Genomic DNA, 27133 nt, shown 5'->3' with positions numbered 1-27133 from the left:
AAGGAAATTGCGGCTTTGACTGTACATGATGTTTAGGGAGTGATTGTTTAAACAATGCTGTCTTCTTCTTTCCCATATCAAATCTATGATGACGGAAACAGAGAAAAGAGAATGAAATAAAAATAAATATTCATCAGATATTCTACCGCCAATCAGCAATATTCAGTATACAGGTACAAGGGACATAATAACTAGTTCCCAAGGTTGCTGGCGCATTCGCGATGTAAGGAATGGTTTAAATTTCTTTCGTCGCCTATATCCATGGGCGGTAATGACCCTTTATCATCAGGCTCACTTGTGTCCGTTCATCTAATCTATATATCTATACATATAATAAAATTGGAGTGTCTCTTTGTAATATTAAAATAACCGCTTTTTACTAAATGCATACGTATGTATACACGGTGCATATACCAAAATATTTTTTACAATTTTTGTCTGTCTGTCTGTCTGTTTGTCTGTTTGTTCCGTCTAAACTCTGGAAAGGTACTGATTTTGACGGGACTTTACAATTTTTATTCAAAGATAGGCGTTAGATATTTTTTTCATGATTTCTTGTAAAATTCGCTTAACTCGTCTCTTAATTCAACTACAGCATATTAACTTCAATACCGCTTAACCGATCGCTGTAACAATTTGTATACATTTAAACAAGGAAAATATTTTAAAGCTAGTCATTAGTTAACATACAAATTTAAATAGGCAAAGCATTCGCTAGTAAAATGTAGTTGAATATACCCATATGTACTTACTAATAGGTTTTTTTTCCTTCCAGATATCAGACATCGTAGTTGGTCAAGAACCGAATGTAACGGCTCGGGAAGCCTTACTTAGCTGGGCACGACGATCGACAGCCAAGTATCCGGGTGTTCGAGTGGCAGATTTCACGTCGTCTTGGCGAGACGGCCTCGCCTTCAACGCGCTCATACACAGGAACCGTCCTGATCTGATAGACTGGCGTAATATCAGGTAACGACCACATGGCTTCTACAGCATTTTTAGTAGCAACCCGAAGTTATATGTTAAAACTACCGTGGCCCTGAAACTACGGAACGTCTCACACCTGAACTGTTTTGCAGTTGTCAGATCATAAGAGTGAGAGAAAAGATATAGCCTATTCCAATCGATGAAGGAGTAAAGATATAGAAACTATATATTTACGTATTCCATCCGATTTGCTAAACGCTCAGCTATATTGTGCACTATTGACAGTTCTTGATCACTATATATATACAATAGAACTATTATATTTAAGTACTTAATAAATAAAGAGCCGAGATGGCCCAGTGGTTAGAACGCGTGCATCTTAACCGATGATTTCGAATTTTCATGTGCTTAATTTGTGTTTATAATTCATCTCGTGCTCGGCGGTGAAGGAAAACATCGTGAGGAAACCTGCATGTGTCTAATTTCAACGAAATTCTGCCACATGTGTATTCCACCAACCCGCATTGGAGCAGCGTGGTGGAATATGCTCCAAACCTTCTCTTCAAAAGGAGAGGAGGCCTTTAGCCCAGCAGTGGGAAATGTACAGGCTGCTAATACTAATGCTAACTTAATAAATCCAAAAGTTTATCGTCACTTTTGGATTTATTACCATAGTTATCAATATCATAGACTTATTAGCTCGACCAATGATATCGCGTCAATTTAATGTCAAATGTTGTTTATTTGTCTTCTGTCCTCTTGTGGTTGGAAGGGGCTACGTTTGTGTACACACTCGAGTAGTATTATACCTCCAGATAACTATTATCCGTTGCAAACTGGTGGTTATCACTTATCTTATAGAATGATGATTCCAAAGTACCTACTTAATATAGTACGTTTATTTTATATTAAAATCCCAAAAAAATCATAAACGATTTGTCAGATGAATTATTTAATTTGTTTTGATCGATATTTTATTGGAGACGATCACTAGTTTATTAAACTTCTAGATAAACTAAAGTTAATAAAAATAATGCATTTGCCTTAACAGTCTTTTTGAAATTATCTGACAATTAATCTTATTATACCTTTTATAGATCAAGACAAGTCCGTGAGCGTTTGGAGACAGCTTTCCACGTGGTTGAGAAGGAGTATGGCGTCACCAGGTTGCTGGACCCTGAAGGTAATTAAGTTTTGATTGAATATGCGATTATTTAGTTGTGATTTTATTTTATATATAATATAAACCATACATTAAACATCCTCTCTTGGAAAGGGAGGCCTTTTGATTCGCAATGAGAAATTATCAAACTGTTACTTTACGTTTTTTTAATCACTTTAAATGAATTTTGCCGCGTGATAGAAACTAACATCGATGTCATTTATGAATTTTATCTGAACGTCTGAAAGCGGGGCTTTTAAAAATCCGATTTTACCAATTACACCAAGTTGGGTGGAAGACTTTGCTCAGCTGCGGCTCTCTTTCTAACTCTCATTACCATAGTGTTAAAGTTTCAAATCAAACAAAATAATAACTACGTGTAAACCAAAGTCATAATTTTAACGTAGTAACAAACAGCTGATTTGAAGTTTCACGGCGCATTTAGTTTAACAATTTTATACTCTCTCTTTAGTCTGTATCAAAACAGAAACGATAGGATTCTTCATAAACAGAAGTTTACGATTTTATTCGTTCCGCGTTGTGGAAGATACCGAATGCTTTGTTTAAGCTACACGTATCGGATTCGTGTATTATAAAGATTTATTAAGCGTGACGGTGTTTATGTGGTAGCTTTTTTTACAGATTTGAGATTAACTTTTGTTAAAAAACATTGTTCTGTGTCTATCTTGCTTAACATATTTCGAATTATATTTCCTTTACTTAAAATCGCAAGTGATGAATTGTTTACAAATTGTTAATTCCGTGCCTTGTTTTTTTTTACCTTCACGGTTCAAAATTAAATAAATAGTATAACAAATTCACAATTTGTTTAGATTTTTATTCAAATGATGACTATCGTGATGATATTCCGAGTATGAAAACATTTAAGCCTTCGTTTAACTTCATGTTAATGTATTTCAGAATTGTTTGATTTATACCGTATTTTTTTTTTAGGAAACAGCTTACAATAACTATAGTTAAATACTGAAGTGTCGACTTCTAAACTAAACATGCCATAGCTTTGTCACAAAGGTTACTTTTAAAGAACTCACCTGTAAGGACAAAAAACAACATTTAATGCCTTTATTTCAATGTGAAACACAACCTTTACACACAAATTCAATGACAGTTCCAGTCGTATCTCCCACATGGATGAGGCGGCAAACTCAGAAACAGATAATAAAGACAAATTATACTATAATGTAGTGATTTTCTTTACATATATTAGGTTGTCGGACGGACAAATGCGCCACCTGATGGTAAGTGGGTACCACTGCCCTTAGACATTTGCGCTGCAAGAAATATTAATCATCCCTTATAACCTCAATACGCTACCAACTCACCTTTCAAACTAAAACACAAAAATACAACAATAATTAGTATAGCTGTGTGGCGGTAGCATGTCTCATGAGCGTGTGGTAACTACCCAGACGGTCTTCCACGAAGCCCTACCACCAATTAACACACCTATAAATAATCGTGTAAGAATTTAGTGAATATTTCTTAATCATATGCATCGAAAGTCTACGTAATAGCAACATTATTAAACAATTCCACGCGGAAGATCCCGTGAGAAACAACAGAGTTCAAACAAAAGTCAAAGTTAAAATCGATAAAACGCTTCCGATACCGTTATGGATCATTTAGCAACCGCACGAGGTACGACCGCTCTTATCCGCACTTGATTCTATTCAATTGTTCGACAAAATCAGCAGGTCTGGCAGACACGTAATGTGTTTTACGAACCATTGTTCGGGCGTCGAGCGGGGAATATAGAATTTAAATGTCATCATGTATCTTTATTGATTTATTATAATGTGTGGTTTGAAAGTGTGGCTGTGCCTTTGAACTTTGTGTGTGACTAAATTTAGTTTCTGATGAAATTGTGAATTGATATTTGCGATTTGATGATTATTATTTAAAAGACATAATGGAACAGTTCATAAATCATGTGATTCAGATTCGTACCAAAGAGTTTTCATAGCTTTATTTTTTGTTCTAATTCATCTGGTATTCATTGGTTAAAAAAGCACCGTAAGGCAAATTTTGCATGGATGTAATTCTGCCACATAAACTTCCGACTGCCATTGGAATTGCGATTTGGAATTAACTCCAAGCCGTCACATTAACTTTAGGGACAGTCCCTTGTCCAATAGTCGATTTACGGGGTTACAAAATTCCTAACATTACAGAGGACTGTATATATTTTTTATTAATATATTTCATTATTTTATTCAAGAAATATAGATAAAGATAGATAAAGTACACGTTGATATATATTATTTAATTTTTGTACGAATATAAATATTTACAAAAACCGTCATCGAAAATCCGTGATATAATCTTGCCATAATAATATTTCTGTTTCCGTACACATTGCTTCGCTGGCGTAAATAATCGTTACGTCTCGTAAGGGAACACTGATGCATGCGATAAGCGACAACGCAACAATATTAAAATAATCGTAGTAATTTTCATTCTATTTGTAACCATTTTTATGCTGAGGCCGTGATGGCAGCAAGACAATGGATTTCAACCGCGTTCGTGCATTTTATTGCAGTTTTTTTACAATATTATCTCTAAAACTGAATTGATTCTAATCTGAATACATAAATTATTAAAAACTTTGTTTTTTTTTTTTATTAATATTAGTTCGTAAAACTAAGACCACCCCCATCCCGCCTTGACATTGGAAGAGTAAGAAATATTCATAATCACTTATAACGTCAATGCCCTACTAACCTTGGAATATAAGATGTTGTTACACAGTCACCCCTTAAAGTGAAACACCACGGTATTAAGATTCACCGTTTTGGCGGTTTAATATATGATGAGTGGGTGGTTTTGCACAAAGTCATTTCTAATAAGGATTCTAATCTAAGAGTGAATTTGTCTCCAGATGTCGACACGCACGAGCCCGATGAGAAGTCCCTCATCACTTACATCTCGTCTCTGTACGAGACGTTCCCCGAGCCGCCGGCGGTGCACCCGCTCTTCGACGCGGAGTCCCAGCGCCGCGCCGCCGCCTACACCGAGCAAGCCGCGCAGCATCGCGCTTGGCTGCATGAGAAGTGCTCGCTGATGCAGGTTAGTGGAATGGTGATGGTACAGGAGATAAGATGTTAAATGCTAATATTTTAAAGGTGATGATTGTTATAGGACAACATTGCGAAGACAAAATGTAAACGTTGCAGAAAATAAAATATAAATATCGGCTGAAAATACCAGTATTTTCAGTAGAAAGAGCTTATATATTATGATGGATTGTAATTTTATACCTACAGTGATTACGTCATACTACATTGTTTAGTCAATTGGCTGCTGTAGGAAAAAATGTCGATATCGGAAATTCAATGATTTTATTGAAAAACCAATCGTAGGTGTCCTGTTACAATTATATTTAATTAGACTTAGGTCAGTTTATATTTTTCACTTCTCAACTTCTCTATCAGGACCGTGCTTTCCCGTCAACTTTGATCGAAATGAAAAAGTTGCTAAGTGAGAGTACGCGATTCCGCAACGAAGAGGTGCCGCTGCGGCAACGCGAGAAGCAGAAGCTGTTCCATCAGTATCGCGAGTTAGAGGTTTGTGTGGACTTTTAAAATTAATTATATGAAATATTGTATTCCTATTAAAACTTTTATTACTCTCAAACTGATATTACAACAAGAGATATATACAGATTCACAAATACACATTTCAAAGATCTCAGTATTAAGGCAAGTTTACATAGTCGTTATAAAACGAAATATTTGAATTTCATTGCTCTATAAATATTTTTGATGAATATTTGCATAACTCCTTATGTAATAATGATTTATATAACTGCGAACCGAGAGCCCTTTTGGTGACGTGGATCTTCACCGAACATCGTGGGTGGAATTAAGGAGGTCTTTGCTTAGCTGTGCGACACAAAGGAATACTTTATTGTATAACAAAAGTTTTATTAAAATATTTTTAATTAACTTCATATCCCAAACAGAAATATTTCGAGTCGGTAGGCGAGATCGAAGTTGAACCAACATTGCGCCCTGAAGCGCTGGAACAGGCGTGGGCGCGGCTCTTGATGGCGGCGCAGGAAAGAGAACGAGACCTGTCGGATGAGATTCGGCGTCTCGAGCGCTTGCAGCGCTTAGCGGAAAAATTACACAGGTTACTAAAACATTAATAACAAAGACTTTATACAGAATGTATAAAGATATAAATGTATTTTTTTTTTTAGATTTTAATCAATTAAATAAGATGATAATTATAGCAATAAAAAAATATAGTACCTTTAAAAGATTTATCTTAATTCCAAGGCTCACCATAAACTTTTTGATTATCAACAGAGATATAAAACAAACGGAAGGCGGTCTCGACAACGTAGAAAGGCATATCGAAAGTGAAATTCGTCGTGTCGAACGCGGCGTTCATCCCGCCGAAGCGAAGATGGCCGCGGAGCAGATAGAGCAGGAACTCCGCACCATGGAGCACACGATACAGGAGATGTTCCAAGACTCGCACGCTCTGAGGGAAGGGCGGTATCCTCAAGCCAGTGACTTACATAGGCGGTAGGTTTTTATTGTATATTTTATTCAGCAGACAATTTATTATATATCCCTCTAATTAGAAAGGAGTTCCTCGTTCAGGAAGCGGCCATTTAAGGGATACTACTGTGATACTAACATGACTTTCACTTGTCACCTATACAAAGAAGACCTTAACTTAAATACGATGGCAAAAGGGGAGGTGTTTTTGAAAATATTAATTAAATGTTCTACTACGAGCACAACGATCTCCAAACGAATCGAGTTGTCACAAACCGCGCTCCGCAGAGTGCAACAAGTGCACGACCGCTGGCTGAACGCGCGGCAGTCGTTCACGGGCCGCCTGCTGCCGCGCCTGTCGTCCGTGCGGCTGCCCGTGCAGCAGACCACCGTGCGCCGCGAGACGCGCACCGTGCTGGAGACCCGAGTGCACGACACCGACCCCAAGTTCCAGCAGCTGCAGGAGGCCACCCGCTGGTGCAAGGAGAGATTGGTAAATATTCTATATATATAGAAGTCTTCAAAAGAGTGTCTCGTACTGTTCCTTTATTCATATAAATTGTGCCAAAATACATTTTCTCTCAGTTAAATATAAGGTGCGACTACAAAAATACATACTTCATACGTTTTTACGAGAGTGGACACGCAAATTATAGCAAAAAAGTACGTGTGCGTCTCGGGACGCCCGACAGAAGTGATAACTTAAACTGTCCGAAATGCGACTAGCGTTAGGTTAGGTTAGAGTGAGAGAAAGCGGGAGCCTGCCTACCGCTGCCGTATGCGTAAGAGAAAGAGTAGCCAGACTGACTGGCGCCGTAACGCGTTACGTAACGGTTTACCTTCCCATAAGAAGTTATCACTTCAAAAGGTCCGAATTGGTTAATCAACTAAGTGTTGTATGACCGACGACATATATTTACAATAGCATTATTTATTATTTCGAATTAAATGTGGATACACAATTTATTTTTGTGTTATTTCTTTAGAAAAAACTACACGAAGCCGACTACGGTTCAGACCTGCCGTCGGTGCAACACGAGTCCGACAAGCACCAACGAGAGCACAAACAAATTGATCAGTTCCATTCAAAGGTAAGATATATGCGCACTCATTGAAAGGTATTGCCCAGAGCAGAGCAGAGCAGGGCAGTGCAAAGCAAAGCAGATCACATTTCAAAGGCCGTAGTGGGATACACAACTTATGCAAGTCATTTATCCGACCTTGAGTTAGTTCCTGAGACACCCGTGGAATGAGATGGGTACCTTTCAATCCCGGGATAGAATAGCATCGAATAAAATATTATATTAAATTCAGATCGTGATCATTACTTAAATAATTCCTTATTCCATTTCTCCAGCTGACTCCAAAATTATAGCGCTGGGGGTTTTAAAATCTTTATATATGTATCAAAGTCAAAGTCAAAAATCTTTATTAAATATAGAAGTGTTTACACTTGCTTATTGATAGTCAAAAATCTACCACCGGTTCGGAATTCAACACCTCGGACTTGAGAAGAACCGGCAAAAGAAACTCAGCGGGATTTTTTTTTTCCATTTTGCATGTACAATGCTTCGTGTATTATATATTAAACATCTTTGATATATGTTTTTACTATACAATGACACAATTATATTCTCTAGGTGGAGCAATGCGTGCACAACCGATCGAATTTCAACGGCGAGGAGCTGAATCTTTACAATCAACACTTGAATCAATTGCAGAAACTTTATGCTGAACTTCTATCAACTAGTACTAAACGGTATGACATTCTATACAATTGCATATAAATTAAAGCTGAGGTGGTCAGAAGGCGTGCATCTTAACCGATAATTGCGGTTCAAACTCAGGCGAGCGCCACTGAAATTCCAATCGCCTAATTTGTGTTGTTTAATCAAATCGTGCGCGGGGGTAGAGGAAACCATGGTGAGGAAACCTGCGTGTGTCTAATTTTAATGCAATCTGCCACATGTTTATCCACCAACCCACATTAGAGCAGCATGATGGGATTAACTCCAAATATTCTCCTTTAATGGAAACTTAGCCCAGCATTGGGATATTTATACTCTGTAATAGAAAACGTATGTCATTCAAAGTATATATTTTATTGTATATTTATGTGTAGATATTTTAGATACACACGTCTTAGGAACGAGAACCACCAAAAACGGACAAAATGTTATTTAATGAAATATTATACAAGAAACTGTTCCAAGACGTGGTTGAATAAAATTTCACGCTTCTTACAAGTGGGTTGATGAGATGCTGGAATTAACATAAAACGCACAAAATATTTAGACTATGATAATTATTATATTATTTATATAATTATATGTTACATATGGAAGTCGAACCCGAAAAGTAACATTACAGTCGTATTATTCGTGTAATTACTGCAATGTTTATGTAACTTACCTTAACTATGAGCCAACTTATTAATGTTTAGCTTACTGCATGTTAATTCTTAACTTAAAACATTTGCTTCGTAGAATGTCCGAATTGGATGCCCTACAAGAGTTCCTGCAATCAGCCACCGCGGAGCTTAACTGGCTCAACGAGAAGGAGCAGGTGGAACTGTCACGAGACTGGGCAGATCCCCACATCAACTTGCCGGCTGTACAGCACTATTACGAGGTGACTTGTTATCAATTATCGTACATATTTGCTCACGGATTTGTACATAAAAAAATCTCATTTAAAATAGGATAATTTAACCCGAATCATAAACATATCGTAACTAAAAATCACATTGATTCTCGTTTCGTAACTATGGAAGAACACGCTAAAACACATTCACATTTTTAATATTATTGGTAGGAATTTTTCATCTTTCTTCTGTATGTTTACGACTTTTGTTAAATCTATTTAAATAAATAGATTTAACAAAAGTCCTATAATAAGTTATAATCTTGTGAAAATCTGAATTCGTTATTTTGAAATTCTATACGAAGCACTTGATTTTGGAAATTCTTAAATATATCATTTTTGAACTTGCATTGCAGGCATTCGCTTGAAGCTTATTGTCAAAAACGTTAGAAATACGTTTAAAAGTATCCTAGTACTTGAATAGCGAAAATTGTATGAAAATTCTTAAACTGTATATAATGTATTTAAATATCTCATGACGTCATAAATCCACATTTCACAATTCTCACCCAAACACGAGCTCCCAGAATCATAGATGTTGTTTTAATTTTCTTTACATTTTGTTTTCTTTCTGTGCAAGCATTCATTTGGAGACGATAGAGAGGTTTGTTTTACACAAATTTTCATTTATATTCGATTATTTATTTTGCTTTTTATTTTCATGCTTGTTAATATAGCAATGAATTTTAGATTTTATTGTCATACTCATAAGGTTATTTTTCGTATAGCAACTGATGTCGTCGCTCGAGAAACGGGAATTACAATTCAGCAATGTAATCGACCGCGGAGAGGCACTCATCGCTCAACATCACCCGGCGATGAAGACTATTGAAGCCCATTTGCAGGTCTGTTGAGATTTTTCAATTTACAACTCATCAATCAGCATAAAGTGAACAAATATTGACTTTTGATTATAAATTATTGAGATTTAAATCTTTAAAGGAGCCACTATGGCCCAGTGGGTACAACTGAGATGGAATATACGTATAGAAGCTCCGTGAATACATGGGTAACCAAAGGTCTAACTGGTTGTTTGGACTAAGTGCAAGCCCTTCTAGAAGGGTATCTCTTATTCTACCGTCAAATATCATTGCCTCGTATTGCAATGATCCGGTGTGAATGGCAATTAAGTTTAATCACAGCCTTTGTTACACAACAACTAGATTTAACGAGTTGCGATGATCTGATGGTGTAAAGCGTGGTTTGAATTATTCGGAATGCTGGGAGTTTGGTGAACGTTTATCATTAAAAGGCCTATTTATATGTCTTCCTTCTTAAACTAAATCAATAAAAGCCGCGAGTTAAAATCACTGTAGAGTTTTTTTTCTTAGCGGTTGGCGGATAATATCGTTCAAAAACCTTAATGTGTTGGAAGACATTCTAGCATGGCATGTATGGTTGTATAAGCTTGAAATTCTTGATAGAAGAGCATTTATCCAGCTTTGAAATATATATAAACTGTTCCTATACTATTGCTAATATACAACGGACTTATTTTAGGTGATGCAGTCACAATGGGCTTGGGTACTCCAGCTTACCCTGTGTCTGGAGACACATTTAAAACACACTACACACTACCACAACTTCTTCGAACAAATCAAGGAGGCGGAGAAGTGGATCCAGAAGTAAGTACTTATTTTTAAATTAATATATCATTTTTGTTTGTCGTAAAATTCTTGAATTGTATTTAATAGTTTATCTAGTATAGTATATTTAATATTTAATAAGATTGTTATCTAACCCACGTTTGACTCCCCCCTAGACGCGAAGAAGCACTGAACACAACATTCTCGCAATCGGAGTTCACGCTGGACCAGGGCGAGCGCCTGCTGAAGGGCATGCAGGACCTTCGCGAGGAGCTGAACCAGCAGGGCGGCGCCGTGTCGCGCCTCGTGGAGGACGCGCAGGAGGTGCGCCCCGTCAAGCTGCGCCGCGCGCCCGTCGCGCGCCCGCTGCGCGCCGAGACCGTCTGCGCCTACAAGCACGCCAACGTACGTGGCCCTGTACGCTTCATGAGTACCGCTGCTTTAATGGAGTTTGGTCTTCATCTCGAAGAACGCTAGGGGGCTTAGTTGTTTTAGCACTCGCTGTCTTGTGCAATTTGTTAAAAAAAGTGTCTCAGTGCTATTTAAGTATTGAGCAAGTTCGGACAAAGTGACCCTGTCCTATACTATGTTTTGGTCCTTCGAGCCTGATAAGAATAATATGCGTCCGACTCGTTCGGCACTTAATGTTAATCTTAAGGGTCACATTATCATCCAGGTGGCAATAGAGAAGGGGTCGGCGGTGACGGTGGTGGACAACTCTGGGCGCAGTCGCTGGCGCGTGCGCGTGGGTGGCGCGGGCACGGAGGTGCAGCTGCCGGGTGCCGTGCTGGCGCTGCCGCCGCCCTGCCAGGACGCGCTCGACGCCGCCGCCGCGCTGCGCAACGCGTACGACCGGGTCAGTGGCCTTACTTTGCAGCGAGCTAGCTGTAGCCATGTTTTGCAAAAAAAAAAAAAATTTTAATATATGTCTAGTAGGACAAATGAGCCACCTTAAGGTAATTGGTCACCACCACCCATAGTCAATGGTATGTATCTAATGAGCCACCAACATTCGGAAATCTAATACATATATTTTATTCACTTAATTGTGATGTATTACATAAATAAATAACTCTAACAGCTTAGTACTGGAAAATTCCGAAACTACATAATATTATTTTTCTTATACATACCTTGTAATAATAACTTATTGTGGATTTATAATAATAATGGTGGCATCAGATCTAAATCTCTTAATATATAGTTTGCGATCTTCAGTAACTATTGAACGACGAAAGTGATTAATCGATTCATGTGACAAAAAGTAAATTCCCATATCACATTGCGATAGCAGTGTTTATATTTATATCATCGATTCAGTCTCCTTCGGATCGCCATGCGCGTATTGTGTATATGTATATACGAAGAGTGTCTTCTGTTTGTGTTGATTTTCTTTTTCCTCCTCAAGGTCATACAACTATGGCAGAGGAAACAATTACGGATGAGACAGAATATGATCTTCGCCACCATCAAAGTGGTGAAAGGATGGGACTTCCCACAAGTAAGTTCAAGTATAAATGTTCATTTTTTTTTAATAAAGATACTTTTTAGTTATACGTTAATTATGAAGCTGGTGAACTGATTCGCAGTTTATTTACAAAATTATTATGAAAATAAAATATTAATACTATGTATGTTTATTTGAAAGATAACCATTTTTTGGAACTCTTATCTAATAAAATCATTGACAGTCAAATTCAAATTTATATAAGTCGACTTCTTAGATTTTATATTAGGAATACATTTGAAATTTCGCATATCACTTATTTAAAACTAAAGAATAACTTTTCGTAACTTAACAAATTTTCTCCAGTTCGTAGCAATGGGCGCGGAACAACGACAGGCGATCCGTCGAGCGCTCAACGAGGACGCAGAGAAGCTACTGGCGGAGGGAGACCCCGCCGACCCTCAGCTGAGGAGGCTGAGGCGGGAGATCGATGACGTCAACAGACTCTTTGACGAGTTCGAAAGACGGGCCAGAGCTGAAGGTGAGTCTGACTTAACACTACTATTATTATTTCGATAAGCTATACGTAAAAATATGTACTCAATCCAAAGGATGGAATTGAAGTTTTAGATCAGAAGGATTTAAATGAAATTTGACTCCAAAAATATTTAATCTATTATCTTTTTTTAATTTTATTTGAGGATAAATCTTAAAAATTACGATAAGAACCTTACGATGATATTGTTGTTTTATCGCTCATCCTTTTTTGTTAATAAATGTTGTATATTCGTTTGCGTTAACATAACAACTACAACGTCGGTATTCATAAATACACACACAGGTTTATGAATACACATACACAAGAATACTTAACGTACAATATCGTTTCTCAGGCCATTAGCCTTGTCTTTTTTCTACAATTGAGTCTTAGTCGTGATCAATTATCTTAATTTGGAGCAATTTGGAATTAGCGATTTATCGTAAACCTTGTATGTAGAATGTTTTATTCGTGGAAATAGACATATACTGTAATAATTATCTTTTTTAACGTCATAACGTTTTTCTGACGTTAATATTATTACTATTTTCGTTTTGTAAATTTTCGAATTAATTAATATTAATTATTTAAAAAAAAAATTATCGACTATGGTACTGTCGATAAAAAATTTATTGTCCAAATGTTAACGTTATTTTTGTAATTATAATGGAATGAATCTATTGAAACAAAATATTTAATTATAAAAGGCCGATTTTGTAGTGTATTTTGAATTATTTTATATAGCTTGATAGTTAATCTTTACCAAAAATTTTTCTTTAAATTGTCATGTGATTAACTAATACTAAATATTGTCTATAAAAATTGTATGTCGGAACCCGTATGTCCAATTGAGTAAATTAGAAAATTGACCATCTTTTGGGTCATGCGTGGAATTAAAAGAACTCAAACGACATTGAATATCTGTTACTTAATATTATCAAGTCTTACCGCAACTTTATTTATTAAATTTAACCTTTTAACGGTTCAGAAATACAGCAGATATAGTTACAGAAAATAACTAAGAATAAAAGGCTTATCCCTTAATGAATTATCTCTCAACATATTCGAGAAGACGAAATGTTTTACAAGATCACTTATATCTAAATAGTATTGGGCAGTGGGGTAATAAGAAAATTAAAATATTAACTTCATATAAGTACCATTCAAATTTCTTCCAATGAGAGCATGAAATTGACGTTTATCTGGTCGATAGTCTAAATTTAAAGCGCAGCTACGAGTACTCGTATAATCTATATTAATAATTTCGTGCAAGTCTACGATAGAGCCGATCGAAACCTATCCACAGTTATATATCGTTGAAAAAATATGACTTTTTAGTCAATATATCTTAATCATAGTAAACATATATCTGAAAAATATGTATAATCGAAATATTTCGATTTTAAACCTATGAAATTCAATTACATGACAGTTCAACGGGCTACCATGTTTGACGTTTACGGATGCGTTCAGAAAGTGTTTTCGAAATAATAATTTCGTGCAGGGGTACGTTACATAGTTTATTATATATTTGTTTAGTTGTAATTATTAGACCCGAGCGAAGCCGGGTTTTCATTTAGTATTGTTTATTTAAATCCTATCCAAAACTTATTGCACTTCTAATATGAAAAGTAACAGCATGTTATATTGTCCAAGTATTGGTTGGTGGATTACAATACACTTGGCAGATTCTTATCACGACGTGATAGTTTCGTTACAATGTTTTCCTTCAACGCCGAGCACGAGATGAACTTATATAAAATATAAATACAAATCAAGCACGTCTTGTAACCACTGGACCACGGCTCTTCGGGAATATATTACAAAAACCTATTTTTATTTATTATTATTGATATAAATAGTTCTCGGTTGAGATTATTCTACTGAACCATCTCGGGTCTCGGCTCATCTACATTAATAGTCTGACACTTAGGTATTGCACATTAAGTCGTGACGTCCTGGTGATTGTGTGCTCGTAAGAATAATGTTTACTTACACCATGCGCCATTAAGATATGTTATGACAGTTGATGTCAACGAATAATATATTTAAATTTGTTTTCAATATAAATTATATATATGACTTTATCGTGAAATTAAAGTCGAATTAAATCGAATATTATTAAATATGACAAGCAGGCAGTCGGGGAAATTTGTTACGTGATTGTAAGTAAGTAGTATTATTATGGTAATTTAGGTGTTATAATTACCCTTGTGCTTATAATTACACTTGCTCACTCAAGCTTCAATCCAGTACAGCAGTAAAATATTATTGCTTTGACGTCAAATTTTTGAAGGTTTGTGCGAAGAAATTTTTAAGATTAAGTATTTTTTTTAATAAGTACTAGTTTTCGCCCGCGTTTGTGGTTGGTTGGTTTTATATTATAAAAAGCGTCCACCAAACCAAATTTCATCAGTGTTTTAGCCGTTAAAACGTAACAGATAGACTTATTATACTGACTCATTATATATAAACTCATTATACTGTTGATATAGATAAAAAGGTGTAAAGTAATTAATGGAAATATATATATTATAAATCCTTCATTATGACTCGTGATATGAAATTCATGAAATAGTTTGAATATCATTGTACTCGATTCAATAATTTGTGCTCACTCAAAAATTGCGAGATGAAGAATATGTTCATCAACTTACATACATACTTTCATAGATACACAAACGCACACATCTGTCTAATTGGCATATGTAAAGTGACTTATAAATTGGAGAGGAAAATCAGTTAAACCTAGATCTCCCTAAAAAGGCATTGTTTAATTCTTGGAATTTCATTCATATTTTATGTATTTTGTAACAGTATGCGCTCATGGAACACTTGAGGATCTTAATTGTCATGAATCCTTGATAAACTCGACGGTCAAATTATCTTACCAGGAAATTGACATTAAAAGTAAATTGCTCGTAACTCATAAATTATTTTAAACCTCTCAATCACCTGCACTACCATAAAAACTTAATTGAAGTTATATATTAATCAGATGCATAGATGAATGCATCTATTCACGTACAACGTATTTGCATTTTTTTTTCTTAGTTATAAAATTAGACATATACGAAAATCATATATATACTATCTATATTACTATAAATAATAATGCGAAAGAAAATCTGTCTGTGTCTCTGTATGTTTGTCTGTGCCCTTTCACGGCCACCAATCATTAAGTTTTTTTTTTGTAAAATTTGGTTGAATCAAACTTTCAACTCATAGAAAGGATGTAGGCTAGATTTTTACGTCTAACAACTGACAATGAACCTATAAAACGCAAACGAAGCCGCGGTCGACCGCTAGTGAAACATATACCGGGCTATTTACTTGCATTAAAATTCTTAGCATCACACGTCACGAATGGACATAGTCTCCAATTAATTATCAAAGGTTCTGGTGACAAAGGACGGCGTCCTACGGGAGCTGTCAGTCACAATGACCGTGTCGCACTATACAGTAGTATTAGTGAAGATAATTTATAAATTGCGCTGCCTCAGGCGTACGTAGTGCTGTCTTTCGGTATTTTTGTTGTAAATATACGGTTTTTCTTTCGGTGATTTTAATTTGTATTCTTTTTTCGATATTCGAAAAAAAATATTACAAAATATAAGGAGTATTTTAAAAGTTACTTTTATAATTTAATATTCATTCAATTATAAAGTGAAGGAAGTATTCATAGTTCGTGTCACTGTTTTCTTTTCTCAACGCGTATGAGACTATTTAAAACGGATTAATAATTCCATCGACTAAAAAACATTTAAATTGAATAAAGAAATATGTATCCTATTTAATTGGAATAAGGTTCAGACATTTATAACGAAAATGAAGAAAATAAAACGAATATTCTCATTTGGAAAAGGCGGTGAGTAATTATTATTATTAAAACTAAACTCAAACGTTTTCGGATAGATTAATACTAATAGATTAATATTAGTTTTGTAAATATAGAATCGAAAATTATGAACAATTGAAATCTAAAAAGCGAGATAATTATCATTGATATTTAGTCAATGGTAAAGTTATTTTTATGAAATTAGACTAAAAATATCTGGAATGTTTAGATATGTTAAAGTACCAGCCAATTAATGTCTCAAGCTTGCCAAAAGCCTCTTTTGAGGTTTGGAATTTATTGCATAGAGTTGCTGTGTGGGTTAACAAAATATAGGCTATGGTTTTTAAATAAATGATGTCCCTTAACAACTCATACTATAACGATCTAAATAATTTAAGACAAATTACGATATAGCAGATAAGAGATTACTCTTGGCGATTTCTTGTTTTCGTATATAAAAACGACAACGATTTCGAATTAGCTTTTATAGACTACTAGTTATTGCTCGTGGATTCGCTCCCGTTTTAGTGGACGTCAGGTGTTAAGCAAAAAAAAAATACTCAGTCCTTCCTTGGAGTTGAAGCTTGCTTTATACAAAATCTTATCGAATGCGGTTCAGTGGTTTGGACGTGATATAGCAACATGCAGAAAGACAGATTTACTTTATCATTTATAATATTAGTATAGATGACATTTATACAATTCAAAGAGACAAACCTAGGGCTTAAGACATTACATTAATCACGTTTGAAGAATATTTTATTTATGAGAGGATTTTTGAATAAAAGTCATATATATATTTTTTACTTTAAATATAAGATGGCATGTGTCCAAAATAATCAGCACATTTTAAGATGTGTCGTGTATTTAAATTCTTAAAACGAAAGCGTAATCTCTCGCCTATAAAGTATACTCTAACCAAACAAACAAATCATTAAATGAATGCTAAATTGAATCTTATTGCTTGGTAGTTAAATGCAATTTCCAAAAACAACATTCGCTTTGTAATTTAATATATTTCTCCGTCCGTCTGCGGTTACATTTCAGATATTTTATTACGAAGACGTTATTGTTTTGTCACTTTTGTTAACTAGATTTAGTCCCTCCTCACCGACCTCTCTACTGTCCTTCAAGAAGCTACAATTAATATAAAATGGGAATAAAATAATTTAAATAACATTTCTAATTCTAGATATAAAAATATCAAAAGATAAAGTAAAGATTATCAAGATAGTTCAGGGACTGAAACGCGTTAATGTTAAACCCTGACTGTCGTTGATTCGGTTTTGATAGGTAACCTTTAAATAAGATCTATACTAATATTATAAAGAGGTAAAATGATTCTGTTTGTATGTAGGTATTGTATGTAATCGTGGGAACTTAATTTTTTTTTTTTTTTGTTAAGTTACATTATTTCCCAGTGTTACAAGGTATAAATTATAAATACATCATATAATTCGTATATGACTTGTGGATGTAAGGAATGGTTAATATTTCTCGCAACGCCAATGTTTAGGGCGCTGGTGACCAATTAACATCCGGTGGCCTATGCTCGTCCGCCTACCTGTTATAAAAAATTAAGACGGTGGGTCACTATATATACGTCACTATATATATATATCAAGCTTGCTCGCATGATAGCACTATGTTTAATGTTAGGTTAGGTTAGGTGCGTTTGCTTTTACAGTCCGAATACGAGAATATAGAAGAGCTTCTTGATTATATTTATTTCGTTCGCACACACACGCACATTCTAAATATTTGACCAAGTAAAGCAAAATCGCTCACAGCGAGACTCCACAATATCAATTACAACATGATTTTTTTAAGTAAATTCAAAAATAGGAACTAACATTTCCATTAGAAAAATAACGACTCTAAGCATAGTGTGTTTGTCTCAAAAGATAAATAATTTATGCTGATTACATTCAAACGATGTACACTTCGGTATATTTATGCACCATAAATAAATGATAGTTTACAAACTTGTTAACTTACTATCATAAACCCTAGAAAGATTTACATTATTTATTAAACATATGAACACAAGTCAACAATATCAAAAACAAGATACGTTAATAACAATAGATAATAAAACACCCACACGCACACATATATAATTGCAATTACACACACAATGAAGTATAATTTATTATTGTTTTAAGTTTGTGTGAATACGTTTAACGTATACATAGTATATTATGTGGATGTATGTATATTACACCTACTTGTTACTGACATCTGTAATTAAAATTGTGGAAAAGAGTAACTTTAGTACTGAGTTTATTGCCGATTCTTCTCGGTAGAATCTACTTTCCGGTGGTAGCTTTAAATTTAATTCAACAGTGTAACATGACGATTTGAAAGTGCTTTTATGAGCCTACTTGAAATAAAGAATATTTTGTTTTTGAAGTAGGGATGAATATAAACAAACTATAGAATTACGTATTTGATTCGATTTGCTAACAGCACTGCTGCATTGTGCGCTAGTAACAGTTCTTGATTATATACATACATATATTACTATTCATAATACAACACTTTTCTACGTAAATACTTATAGTCTACATTTAAAGTTTCGTCGACGTTTAACACGCTATTTTTTCGAAATTCCGTAAGGAATATCTTAGATTATTCAATCTCGACCAATGATATCGCGTCGATTCGATGTCAAATGTTGTTTATTTGTCTTTTTTCTTCTTGCGGTTGGAAAGGACTAAGTATTCACTTGATTGAATCAATAATAATCATTACACTAATTTAAAAAAAGTTTTATATATACATGCAGGTTCTTCAACAACGAGATATATATTAAATTTCTATGTACTACTTTCCTAATCGTTTATCAGGTGGTTTATGTTTATTATTTAACTATTGCTCGGTCTATCGGCTATTTGGACAACGAAACTGTAGCTTGTGATTGTATCAAAGTAGACAATGTGTTGTATCTGACTAGAATTTTGCTATAGAATGTTTATTTATGAAACATGTCTATTGCGTAACATATCCAGACTTCCTTTAATATTCACGATGATAATCATATCTCAGAGGTTATACGATGTTTGTTGTTATCAAGATAACCTAAACACGCTTGACATGAATACCTTTAAAATTAGAACACTCTTTTTGTAATTTTTTTTAGGACCAGAAAGAAACGTACTTGAAGCTTTACACACACAAACATATTCACACTCACGCACGCACACACGCGTACATATTTATTCACATAAGAATCGTAAGATAGATTAAAAAATGGTAAACGAATCGGTGTAGTCTAGGCACTAGGGATATAACATCTTAGACCCCATAGTCAGTAGCATCGACAACGTAAGGAGGGGTCTATATTAGTTAGCTTGTCAATATACGTATATACACACTGTCGCCGGGAGTGTTATAAATAACAATTATCATTTGTATTTAAACTTATGACCTCTCGTGATATCTTCGATTCGCTCAGGTCAACATATAAACCTGAACTTGCAATTGAGCTGATATTATAATGACATCACTTTAAACTTTAATACGTATGTACCCTAATGTCGTTTTGATTGCCATCTGTTTGAATCATGTAATGACAGACTTAAGTGTGTATGTGTGCGTATTCGAGGTAATTTATTCGTTTGTTTTTTTTTTTTCATTTAAAGTATATTACTCGACTTTTTAAAAGGTTCACAAAATTATATTGTAATATTGGTAAAACGGCTGTTATCAAACGATTGTGAATATTCGCATAGTAGACTATGTATTTTATTTCATTACATTAAATTTACAGCCTGTAAATTTCCCACTGCTGGGCTAAGGCCTCCTCTCCTTTTGAGGAGAAGGTTTGGAGCATATTTCACCACGCTGCTCCAATGTGGGTTGATGGATACACATGTGGCACAATTTCATTGAAATTAGACACATGCAAGTTTCCTCACGATGTTTTCCTTCACCGCCGAGCACGAGATGAATTATAAACACAAATTAAGCACATGAAAATTCGGTGGTGCTTGTCTGGTTTTGAACCCGTAACCATCGATTAAGACGCACGCGTTCGAACCATGCGGCCATCTCGGCTCATTTTATTTCGCTGGCTTCTTTTCTTTAGTACATTCTGGTTACTTTCAGTCGATTCAATCCTGTAACATCACGATTTAAAAACGCTTTTAACAAACTACTCGATTAAATTATATTTTCAATTAATTGTTGTTTATTTTGAGAGTTATATGTGTGAGTGCTGATCGAGATTGTTATTGACTAAAAAAATGTAGAGTTTATTAATCCGAAATGTTTTGCGAAACGATATAATCGATTGATTTAGATGTACTATCTTCGCTATAGTGATGTTCCCTGCTTAAGCAAATGTTGCAGAATTCTAAATATTGTTATTATTACTAAACTGGCGGCGCGCCCTGGTTCGCACGGGTGCGATTTTAGGTATTTATTGTTCACACAGTCTCTTGTAGAAAACATTTGTAAACTGCTGAAAAAAAACAAAATTTTTTTTTTTTTTAATTTCCATTGTATTCTGAAATTTTTTCACCGTAAAAACATTTTCAAAGTAGTAAGTTTTCTAAACTTAAAAAAAATTAATGAAATCGGCATAAGTCCTTCTTAAGTATGGCGTGACCAAGGGATATAGGGATTCATATTTTTATATAGATGATTTATATATTTTAATTGCAACTATACATTTTGGTAAATAAATGCAGTTAGAAAATCAAACTGGTATTTTGATAAATATGATGAATTTGTTCTCATAGAAGGATATTAGGATAAGTTCGGAGGAATAATATATGATGTAAGTAGGCTTCATTAAAGTTACCACAAGTTTGAGAATAAATATTTTGATAATGCTTTTTTGATGTAAAATTTCACGTCTGTCGCGTGTAGTCTGCTTTTTTTTATATTTTATTTTCTTTTAATTTAAAATTTTGTGGTTTATATTTAAGTCACGTTAAAGACACATGAGCCAAGATGGCCCAGTGATTAGAACGCGTGCATCTTAACCGATGATTGCGGGTTCAGACCCAGGCGAGCACCACTGAATTTTCATGCGCTTAATTTGTGTTTATAATTCATCTCATGCTCGGCGGTGAAGAAAAACATCGTGAGGAAACCTGCATGTGTCTAATTTCAAGGAAATTCTGCCACATGTGTATTCCACCAACCCGCATTGGAGCCGCGTGATGGAATATGCTCCAACCCTTCTCCTCAGAGGAAGAGGAGGCCTTAGCCCAGCAGTGTGAAATTTACAGGCTGCTAATGTGAATGTGAAAGACATATATACCAAAATATACGAGAGCTTGTTATACGAATGTACAGCTGATAAAAATATAATTTAGTAGCGGTTCCAAAAGTTTTCTCGAGACTTGGCAGTCGGAAAGGATTCGGCAATCAATATTATGTCCAAGCATCTTGCGTTCAAATGTCAATCCATAACCCGGTGCCGCAGAATTTTTCCTACATCGTTTGGTAATAAAGTTAGATTAGGTTAGTGAATTATACGAAGGGCGTTCACTGTGCTAATATTCAAATCGTTGGGTCTATATGCACCCATTCAACATAATTGAATTTATAACAATTTGTTTCGTCAAAGATGATGTCATAGGTTTTTTTACCAGAAGTCAATTTTATTGGCCTTGGCTTGATATCCAAGATTGTATATAGCAGCAATTTCTAATAATGCTCAACTCAAGTGTAGGAGTTCGGATACAGAGTAATCTTAACCTCTGTGAATATATTAACATTTAAATAACAGATAATTTATCAAAAAAACAAAGAAATTCACTTTCATAATTCTGTAATAACGGATATTTTTTTCTTTAATAAAAAGACACTGAAATTAATTTAAATTTAAATGTTGACTTACTTACTTAAATCTATTTAAAATAATCAGTATTTTATTTTATAATATTTGTGTTGTCGCATTTCTTGTTTCGGTATTTTTTTTTTTATTCCGCGCAAACTCCTTAGAGAGTACGAAACGAAGGTTATATTTAGATCTGTTTCACGATTGTTTCGTCGAAAATTAGTCAAGCAAACGTTTTTACTCTGTGCCCGTATCATCCGCTATAGTTTTCAGTTTCTCTATCTGATCCGACACGGTCTAGTCCTCTGATCATACAAGTTTGTAAATTTAAACCGGGTTTAAATGTTACGTAACACAATATTAGTGTACTCCGAACATTCTGTGGAAAGAGTTTGGTGCGACTATAAACTGTCAGGTTGTTTTTTGTTTTCTGTCTCGATGACGGTCATTCACTTCAATTTTTGTGTCTGTGATTGTCAATGATGGTGTTTTGTTTTAAAACTGCTTTATCGACTGTGATTATTTGAAAAACATTGAAGATTTAATGTTCCTATTACAAAATTTGTTTTTTTTTTTAATAATTTAATTTGTTTTCAATTGAGTGCCAAAGGCTTCAATTTTAACGTGTCGATTATTTTTAAATTTCATTTATATTCATTTAAAACAAAATAAATTTTATAAAAAATATACGAAAATATTATATATATTATAATATTATTGGATAAAATAATAAAATTAAGTATCCATCTTGCAGAGGACTCCAAAAATGCAGCACGAATATTTACCGAACAGTCTTCGAATTTACTGGAACGGCTGGAAGTATTCGAACGACAGCTGCACGAACGCATCGCGAGTCACATCCCACGGGACCTGGACTCACTTGAGCACCTGGTACTACAGCATAAGGACTGGGAGAGCAGCCTGCATACTTTGTCGTCTGATATTGAGGAAGTGCAGGCGACATTTAGAGGTAAGTAAAAAAGACGTTTTATTTTAGTAATCAACTTTAAGTCTTTGAGTTTAGATAATAGCTTGAAATAATATTAGTGTGGTTACGAGTTCTTGAAGCGTCAATATTGAATTAGTGATGAAAGCATTTTACAGTAAAAAATCATAATCGTCGTTTACGACACTCACGGGTTGAGATGACGTAGCTCTATTATGCTTTGCTGAAATCAGTAGAATCTAAATAAATTAATAACCGAGTGAAATCCAGCAGAGATGGCTCAGTGCTTAGCACGTTCATCTTATCGAAATTTTCGGGTTCAAAACCACTGAAATGTGATTAAGTTGCGTCTATAATTTATTTCCTGTTCTGCGGTAAAGAACGTTGTGTACTCTGATCTTTATAATAAAAAAAAAACTTGCATCTGTCGTATCTATCTGTATGTAATGTGTATCGACTCGCATTAGGCCAGCGAGGTGGAATAAGCTTCTCCTTGATAGGGGAGCCCTTAGCCCAGCCGTTAGACATTTAAAGATATTACAGACTAAGCATTCTATATACAAAATACAATTACTACTTCTTGTGATTTAGCTTAATATTTTTTTTTCTAGGCATCGCCCTTAAGACTCCTGCTATGAAAAAGAATCTCGACAAAGTAATGGGAAAATGGAACGATATGCAATCAAAGAGTCAACTATTCGTTGAAAGGTAAGTCCGTATAATCAAAGGAATAAATATAAATATTGGACAACATCACATACATTACTCTGATCCCAATGTAAGTAGCTAAAGCACTCGTGTTATGGAGAATCAGACGTAACGTTGGTACCACAAACACCCAGACCCAAGACAACATAGAAAACTAATGAACTTTTTCTACATCGACTCGGCCCGGAATCGAACCCGGGACCTCGGAGTGGCGTACCCATGAAAACCGGTGTACACACTACTCGACCACGGAGGTCGTCGTCGAAACGAAAATATCTTATACTTCGTTCAAACTGATATATCAGATCATTATTATAAAAAGCATAATGAGCTACATTAAATAGTAACTACTGAGTTGAATTCTACTTGAGTTTTTAGCCGGGTCTTGATAGAATCTACTATCGGATCCGGTGGTCGCTTTATATTTAATATAACGCTGTTGATTATCGATTCAAAAGTACGCGGTATAAGCCGACTAAATGAAGTCAGTTTTGATTTCAATGAACATATATATCTGTTAGATATATGTACAGGATAGAATGTATCTTATCTTTCCACGCACTACGCGTCTATGATTGTGCGAATACGGTAGTTTCAAGATGTAAAAATTTACCCAGCTACTACACACAGCACGGTGCTACCTAACTTGGTGGCTTTATATTTTATATTGTACATTCTCCATCACTCATTATAATATTGTATATTATTTTTTCCAGGTTAAAGTTCGTCGAAATTGTCGTAAACAGTATAGAAGAAAACAATCAAACGATTTCCGAATTCGAGATCAAACTAGCTCAGTTCAACGACCTGCCCAATGATGTGGAACTTCTGAAAGATGTATGTATAAAATATCTTAATTATTTCCTAAAGGACGATTTACTAATCTCCTGATTTGTGCTGTAAGAAGTATTATCCAAGTTTTAGTTCGTCCATGCGTCACTGACCTCGGGAAAACAGATATTATGTTCCTTATGGCTGTAGTTACACTTTTGCCTATCATTACTGTGTACTCTGCATCTGCATAGTGTGACTACAAAGATGAGGTCATCAGGGATTATATTTTCTACTTCTGAGCAAGTCTGATAATAACGGGGTCATTCTGTCCTTAGACACATATCTTGATTATACTTTGGTCGATCTTTAGAATTTTCCAAACTACCAAAACCATATATAAACCTAAAGTTCAACCACAAATCTCACCCCTAGATCCACGAGGACCTCCTCCGCATGCAAGTGGCGGTGAGCAAGCAGCAGATCCAGGTGGACCAGATGAACGACGACGCGGAGAACTGCCGGCGCCTCGTGGAGAGCTCGCGCGCCGCCCTGCCGCACGCGGCGCGCGGCAAGCAGCCCGACCTCGAGCGCCTCGACAAGGAGGTGGCGCAGCTCAACGCGCGCTGGGGGCACGTGTGCGGCCAGCTCGCCGAGCGGTGCGTCTCCTGTGCCTCATCAGGACTGCCTCATTCGTTTCCTTTCTTTGATCCATACGAAAATATAGTCAAAGAAAAATATTACATCCTCGAAGTGGAACCTGTTCAGCCGCCATACGTCGCATGATAATGACGATGACTGAAGAGTCCTCGTATCTCAAGGAGACAGTGCTGGACCTTCATGCTGCTCCAACTTGGGATTAATATACATATGACATAATCTATTTCCTTGCGAAATTTCCTTTGACTTTAGTTGGCAAACTTGACTCTAATTAACTTTCTGACAGGCTCCGAAGCTGCGAAGCGGCGTACCAACTCCTGCGCAACTACAACGCGGGTCTCGAAAAAGAGGCGGAGTGGATCGATGACGCGTACAGCAAGTTGCAAGCGCAGCCTCCCATCGAGGTGCGACCCAAGGAACAGCTGGAGCCTACCAGGGTAAGTTATACGGAGGTAATCATTTATGAAAACTATAAAAACTTGAATGTATATAAGAAAAATGCTAATATTTTCTATCTGATCATTTAATATAGTGTCGATGGCAAGTGATGTATCTTTTAATTAAGACCATTTAGCCCTTTTTCATGTAAAATATTATACTTAAGCAATCAGAATATTAATAGATTTTTCAGTCGATATCAGTTTTTAATAGCAGTACAAAATAAAATATTTGTATTAATCAAATAACTATAATCACAGAATCTGTTGACGGGTGTCGTGGAGAGGACGCCAAAGATTGAGAAAGTTAACGTAGACGGCGGAAGATTCATTCGAGAGGCGAAGGTAAATATCAGCGCCGTGGAAATCGTATCTGGCGTGTATTTAATCTGTGGCATCCTTTGGTATTCCATTTTCAACATTTACATATATGACATTACTTAGTCTTACTTTTGAAAATATGACTTTCCTTTTTTCTCTTGTTACAATTGTAGTGAGAGAGAAAAGGATACATAGAACAAAATTAGCTTGGTGATATAATACCATAGAATGCAAACTGCGATTAAGTTCGCGTTAGAAGCAATTTTGAGAGAATATGAAAGGCATTTGAAGTTAAAGTTGTTTTGATATACGTGTCCAGCGTCTTTCCTTCTCTTTTCCTTGTCTCGTTTTGGTCTTTGGGTCTTTGAACGTGTTGTCATTGGTTTTCTATCAGTCTGTTTTGAACCATGCATGAAGCTTCAGCCGGCAATCTTAATGCTTTTGAATGACGCTTTGAGATAAAACCTAACCGTTATTCAACGCTTGTTTTATAACTAACATAACAAAACCTCTGAAAGCGGGACGTTTGTGTGATTGAACATATTCCAACGGCAATATATGACTGCTGTGTCGCAATGTCACTAAGGCGAGATATTAGGCACGCCGATAACGCACCGGCCGCGCGTTCGAAATTCAAATCGGTTTGTTACAAAGCAATCAGTGACTGAAAATTAAAAAATAATTAAGGTCAATGTTCTTACGCTTTGCATGCGAATATATTCAATGTTGTCGATGTACACTATATAAAAAAAAACTTTTATTAAGTCGAATTTGTACAAGTGGTTTGTAAATTATGCTTCGGTTGAAGATGCACGTTGGGTGTTTT

The 27133-nt window shown here is 35.4% G+C and overlaps 1 protein-coding gene across 29 annotated transcripts in view; it reads left to right on the top strand.

Annotated features, from left to right (window-relative positions):
- LOC113401796 (dystonin) overlaps window positions 1-27133 on the top strand; it is a 265057-nt gene that overhangs the window by 167681 nt on the left and 70243 nt on the right. For 27 of the 29 annotated variants that reach the window (XM_064218869.1, XM_064218864.1, XM_064218880.1 and 24 more), the window contains 22 exons: window positions 776-969; window positions 2025-2110; window positions 4989-5176; window positions 5542-5673; window positions 6072-6241; window positions 6421-6642; window positions 6907-7111; window positions 7605-7709; window positions 8259-8377; window positions 9105-9249; window positions 9990-10106; window positions 10762-10886; window positions 11024-11252; window positions 11524-11703; window positions 12256-12348; window positions 12661-12835; window positions 23219-23434; window positions 24022-24118; window positions 24835-24955; window positions 25325-25548; window positions 25836-25986; window positions 26248-26331. In XM_064218869.1, the coding sequence (XP_064074939.1) occupies window positions 776-969; window positions 2025-2110; window positions 4989-5176; window positions 5542-5673; window positions 6072-6241; window positions 6421-6642; window positions 6907-7111; window positions 7605-7709; window positions 8259-8377; window positions 9105-9249; window positions 9990-10106; window positions 10762-10886; window positions 11024-11252; window positions 11524-11703; window positions 12256-12348; window positions 12661-12835; window positions 23219-23434; window positions 24022-24118; window positions 24835-24955; window positions 25325-25548; window positions 25836-25986; window positions 26248-26331 (3378 nt within the window). Of the gene's footprint in view, window positions 1-775; window positions 970-2024; window positions 2111-4988; window positions 5177-5541; window positions 5674-6071; window positions 6242-6420; window positions 6643-6906; window positions 7112-7604; window positions 7710-8258; window positions 8378-9104; window positions 9250-9989; window positions 10107-10761; window positions 10887-11023; window positions 11253-11523; window positions 11704-12255; window positions 12349-12660; window positions 12836-16645; window positions 16701-22791; window positions 22880-23218; window positions 23435-24021; window positions 24119-24834; window positions 24956-25324; window positions 25549-25835; window positions 25987-26247; window positions 26332-27133 lie in introns of those variants that run through there. The other 2 variants (XM_064218875.1, XM_064218874.1) reach the window with 2 other exon arrangements.

Source organism: Vanessa tameamea, chromosome 25, assembly GCF_037043105.1.
Source record: "Vanessa tameamea isolate UH-Manoa-2023 chromosome 25, ilVanTame1 primary haplotype, whole genome shotgun sequence".
In the NCBI taxonomy this organism is placed as follows: domain Eukaryota; kingdom Metazoa; phylum Arthropoda; class Insecta; order Lepidoptera; family Nymphalidae; genus Vanessa; species Vanessa tameamea.
Note: the sequence above shows the minus strand (reverse complement) of the source record. Positions and strands in the feature narration are given on the sequence as shown.